The sequence below is a fragment of the Peromyscus leucopus genome, chromosome 8b, assembly GCF_004664715.2.
Source record: "Peromyscus leucopus breed LL Stock chromosome 8b, UCI_PerLeu_2.1, whole genome shotgun sequence".
Taxonomy (NCBI): domain Eukaryota; kingdom Metazoa; phylum Chordata; class Mammalia; order Rodentia; family Cricetidae; genus Peromyscus; species Peromyscus leucopus.
In genome coordinates this window covers 41,364,973-41,370,531 of record NC_051086.1, presented here as the reverse complement: position 1 = coordinate 41,370,531, position 5,559 = coordinate 41,364,973, and the positions used below count along the sequence as shown (strand labels likewise).

The 5,559-nt window shown below is 50.9% G+C and overlaps 1 protein-coding gene across 1 annotated transcript; it reads right to left on the bottom strand.

The window, feature by feature from the left end:
• Positions 1–3,592: 3,592 nt before the first annotated feature.
• Positions 3,593–4,576, bottom strand: LOC114683015 (olfactory receptor 2W3-like). Its single transcript, XM_028857179.1, is given in 3 exon segments — positions 3,593–3,826; positions 3,828–4,000; positions 4,003–4,576. Coding segments are annotated over 3 exon segments (981 nt in total).
• Between the last annotated feature and the right edge of the window lie 983 nt (positions 4,577–5,559).

Genomic DNA, 5,559 nt, shown 5'->3' with positions numbered 1-5,559 from the left:
ATCCTTCGTTGCTGTCAAGAGTAAACGAAGCATTCCCCAGCTGGCACTGTCTCCTCCATCAAGTTCACAGGAGTGAGCAGCTTGCTCTTTCTTTGCTCTCATTATCTTCTTTGGCCATTTCAAGTTGCCAAACCTATTACTGAGAAGATGGATCGAAGCAACGCTCCACGAAGAGGGGCTTATGTTTCTTTTGTACACTTCCTCTGCTCAAGTGCAGCCTGAGAAGTCTCCGATTAGAGGGTCTGCTGAGAGATGCATCTTGTGCTCCCTAGAGGCACAGCCATGACTAGAGGACCTGTGAGGACAGTGTGTGACACACTGCAAGGGCTCATGGAGAGGAGCCACGAGGAGCGTGGCAGGATAGACAACGCAAAGGATACTTTCCCAACACTTCTCTGCTTTGTCTTGGAAGAAAAGCTGCATGATTTTCTTGGAGGAAAAAAAAGATTCTCCCATGGTCACAGTTTCGGGGCTGGCTCACCTACCCCTGGGCCAACAGTCTTGGCTCTATTGTGCGGCCCTGGAGAGGTGCAGGACCTGCTCTCCTGAGGGTTGCAGCTGTTGGGGGTCAGGGATGGCTTTTCCACTCCTTCTCTGTTTTGTTTTGTTTTTCCAGACAGGGTTTCTCTGTGTAGCCCCAGCTGTCCTGGAACTCACTCTGTAGACCAGGCTGGCCTCAAACTCACAGAGATCCGCCTGCCTCTGCCTCCCGAGGGCTGGGATTAAAGGCGTGCGCCACCACTGCCCAGCAGCTCTCCCACTCTTATGACCACAGGGTCATCTCTCCCTCCTGTCTCCCACCTGCCTCTGGCATTGATGGGTGGGGAGAGGGATGGAGGGAGGGAGGGATTTCTCCTCCCCTGTTCCCGTCACCACAGGATAGGTGAGTCATGGGGTCAGCTCTCCCATAGTCACAGTTTCGGGGCTGGCTCTCGCACACCTGTGCTAACAGTGTTGGCTCAAGTGTGCTGCCCTGGTGAGGTACAGGGCCTGCTCTTCTGAGTGTTGCAGCGGATGGGGGGGTCAGGGACGGCTCTCCCACCTGTCTCAGGGGTTGATGGGGTGGGGGTGGCAACTCTCTTCTGCCCACTTTGCCACAAGGCAGATGAATAATGGGAACAGCTGTCCCATGCTCACGATTTGGGGGCTGGTTCATCCATACCTCCACTAACAGGGTTGGCTCTGTTGTGCTGCCCCAGTGGGGTGCAGGGCCCCTCTCCTGAGTGTTGCAGCTGTCTCTATTTTCCAGCTGGAGGATCAACCCTACAGCTGCCCAGGCCCAGACTCAGGGTATGACATGGCCCACCCCAACATCTATCCCATCTATGATCTGCTGGAGCACATATACGGACCTAACATGCAGAGCCAAGGCTGCAGGGTCTCCACAACACAGCAGGACGTCCAGGAAGAGTCCTCGTGGGGGCCCAGCATCAAACACGTAGTGGAGACCAGGGGCCTCGAACCAGACCAATGACTCTTTGCAATGAACACTGGCAAGTAGAGATGTATGGACAAAGGGGTATACGGCGTGACTTGTTGGGTCACACTGCAGCTTCTGTGATGAGATTTTTAATTCCTTCCCTTTTTAAAAAAATTTTCTCATTTTTTTCTTCCATTTTTTTCTATTGAATTTTGTTTTATTTGGGTATGGATGTGAAGGGATGGGGAACAAATGGGACCAAGATACATGATGCGAAAAACACATAGAATAAATACATAAATAAAATAATTGAAAAAACAAAGATTCTCCTCCGATTCTCTCCTGGAGTTTTGCAGTAGAGTCACAGCTGTGTGCAGTAAGGCAAGCCTTTCCACGCCTTGGGGTGGGAGCAGATGCTGCTGGGGTTTGTCCTCAGTTCTGAGTCTGTTGTGGGAGTCACAGCAGTCAGACCGGCCACAAGCAAACACTGAGGTTATACCATAGGAGAGCCTGGCAGGCACAGGGAGGTTTTCTCACAAACCAAATGAAAACAAACCTGAGAAATAACGAAGCCACTTTTCATCTAATGCCCCCCTGTTGTTATCGTAGGTCACCTCCTTTTCTGCTTATCCAGAATCTTATGACAGACACGGGCTGAGGGACGGCAAACCAGAGCAAAAAACCAACTCCATTCCACAAAGGGCTTTAGGTAGGAATTTTGGGAATATAAAACATCAGACTATGCTGAAGTTGATGCTGAGTGGTGGACATGGAGAGACACTTTGTTCCTATGAATAAAACACCTGGGATGCCATTAAGAAAACCCGGGTTGGCAAACGGCTCAGTGGGTAAAGGTGCTCGCTGCCAAGGCTCTTGGCTTGATTTGGAGCTCCTGGACCTGTATGACTAAAGGAGAGAAATGATTCCTGCAAGTTGTCCTCTAACCTCCACATAGCCACTGGGAAACATGCAGACCAAGACACACACACACACACACACACACACACACACACACACACACACACTCAATAAACGAATAAAAATGTAATAAAGAAGAAATTTAAAAAAAATAAACAAATGAAATAAAATTCGAAGGAAAGTCACATCCTCCTTGGCCCCAAGGAACGCGTTGGTGGGAAGTTCTCTTTACTGTTTCCCTGGTTGCATTACTTACCTTTCCATTGCTGTGCCTAAGTCCCTTAGTGTGGATAAAGAAGGCATGCCCGGAGGCTCAGGGTTTCAGAGGATTCTGTCCATCCTGTCAGGAAGGCTTGGCTGAGCTGCTCCCCTGCCTAACATCTGGGAAACAGCAGGGAGATGCCTGTTTGTTTCCTCTTTCCTAGTCCTGTTGATCTGCCTGGGGCCCGGAGCCCATGAGACAGTGCTACCCACTTTCAGGGCGGGTCTTCCCCCTCAATGAAGCCTCTGCAAACACCTTCACGGACCCACTCTGAGGTGTCCCTTGGTTTCCTGAGTGATTCTAAACCTAGTCACGCTGACAAGGGAGGTGAATGAGCACGCTCTGCTGCACTTATTCACAGATCGTGACAGGACAGGATGGAAGGGCTGGGTGACCGGCGATGTTCGGCTCACTCCTAAAGCAGATGATTTGCGACCTTACACGGGCTTCTAGAGGCCCAGAAGATGTAAACAATGGAGAGCCGCAGACGAGAGTTGATCAGACCCGGTACTGCCAACGCTACCCAAGGCCTTGCATGCAGTGACGTCCAGGCCAGAGCTGCCTGACCCTCCCATACCCCTGAAACTGAAATAAAGACACATGTGGGCACAGGACAGCACAGATGCTTATGCCCTAAACCATAAGGCCAGCTCCCTGCCGTCACTCTGCCCTCTTGTCTGTCAACAATGCATCGAAGGCACCTGCTGCGCCCTTACCTTACCCTGAGAGCACATTTCACCACATATAACACCTATAAGATATTGCAGGGACAAACGGTCAACCATAAAGAAGAAATTTAAAACACATGCCATCCTCGTGCCTGCCAAATCCCAGAACTCTTCAAGAATCCAGTAGCACGCCTGCTTTCTCTCTGCCACAGGGCAGCCTGGATTTCCCCCAAATCACTGTGGAACGTTTTTCTCAGCTCCTTTCTTTCTCATTAAAATGTTTGCCTAAGAGCTTGTGTTCAGCCTCAGCTTTCATTGCCAATCTCACCAAGACAGCTTCCCTCTGGTCTGTCTGGAACCAGCCCTTACTTCCGTTCTCTCTCTGCTGCCCAGCAGCAGCCTCCGGAGCGCCCCCTTCACCTCCTTGTTCCTGAGCGTGTAGATCAGAGGGTTGAGGAGAGGGGTGACGATGTTGTAGAAGAGGGTGAGGAACTTGCCCTGGTCCTGGGAGGAGCTGTTCCCCGGCTGCATGTACATGTAGATGATATTTCCGTAGAAACAGCGAGACCACGGTGAGGTGCGAGCCACACGTGTTGAAGGCCTTTTGCCGCCCTGCCGCGGAGCGGATTTGCAGCACGGCCCTCACGATGTAGCCGTAGGAGACCAAGATGAACACCAGGGGAGACAGCACGATGCCTATCGCCAGAACGAAGACTGTGCCTTCAACCGCAGCGTGTTGACGCAGGCCATCCTGATGAGGGCGGGCATTTCACAGAGGAAGTGGTCCACCCTGCGGCGCCCGCAGCGGGGTAAGCTGAGGGTCACTGGAGACATGGCCAAAGAATTGGCTACCCCGCAGCTCCAGGCCACTGAGACCAGGCCCAGGCAGAGCTTGGGGCTCATGACCACCATGTAGTGCAGGGGCTTGCAGACGGCCACAAAGCGGTCATAGGCCATGACAGCTAGCAGCAAGCACTCCACACCCCCCAGGCCCAGGAACAGGACCAGCTGCAGGGCGCAGCCCACATAGCTGATGGTCTTGTCCTGCCCACTGAGGTTGTAGAGCAGCTGCGGGATGGAGCTGCTGGTGAAGCTGAGGTCCAGGAAGGACAGGTGTGTGAGGAAGAAGTACATGGGGGTGTGCAGGTGCGGGTCCAGCCTGGACACCAGGATGATGGTGCTGTTGCCCAGCAGGGTCAGGAGGTAGGCAGGCAGGATGACCGCGAAGAGGACCCTTTCCAGCTGGGGCCGGTCAGAGAAGCCTACAAGGATGAAATGGCTGAAGGTGCTGTCGTTGGCTGTGCCCATCTCTACTGCACCTGAGGAAGAAGACATGGATACTGACAGTAATCAGAGTGGACAGTGCTTCTGTCATTTATTACTCATTTGTTTACAACAATGATGTAGACAATATTGACAGACAAGGAAACTGAGTCACGCATGTAGCAAGCCAGTTGTCCTGAATAGAAACAGGATGGAGTTGGTTTTGAACCCAGCAATTGCCCCACTCACTCTTCCCTGCCTCCAGTTCCATGAATTGTGCTGTGACCCAGCTTTTGATTCTCTCGAGACCCACGATCCCAAGCTCCTGTCCAAATACTCGGAGCACAAAATATAGATCCAAATAACCAACCAATGGGATTTGAATGCCCAGCACAGCTGACTGGACACTTGGACATCACCCACCTGAACCCATGTGGGTTCACTGACACACAGTCGTTTTTAAAAATAAATATGTTGGATGTTTTTTCCCCTGGAGATTTCCTGTAATTTGGCAGTTCAAGGACAGAATGGTGTTACCTAACAATATCTTTACAAATTTTAAGTTTGCAATGATATAAATATATAAACTGTATGTAGACATTATGAACTTTATAACTTACTGCAAAACATAAAGAAATCTATTATGAGCAAAGTCTGTCAAAACTGATAGGATCAAAGGCCATCTAGAGTGTTACTCCCGGCGGAGAAGAGCTCACACAAACATGGAGGTCTGTGGCTCTGCTTCAATACTTCAGTCATTCTTGTGGCTACTGCTGTGGGCTGAAGGGTCCAGAATCCACCCCAAACACCAGCCATCTAGAATTCAATAGCTAACCTTCTCCAAGTGTTGTGTGGTATCAAGAAGTGACTCAGCTCCTCATACCTTTTCCACTCTGCACTACAGAGACACTCGAAATACTCTCTCACCAGCTGTCACTGTTATCTGCACGTCTCTGGACAGCCGCAGGCTACCAGTAGTCATTTCAGAGTGTAGTCAAATGTTTTACCCAGATTTTCAACAGTGAAGG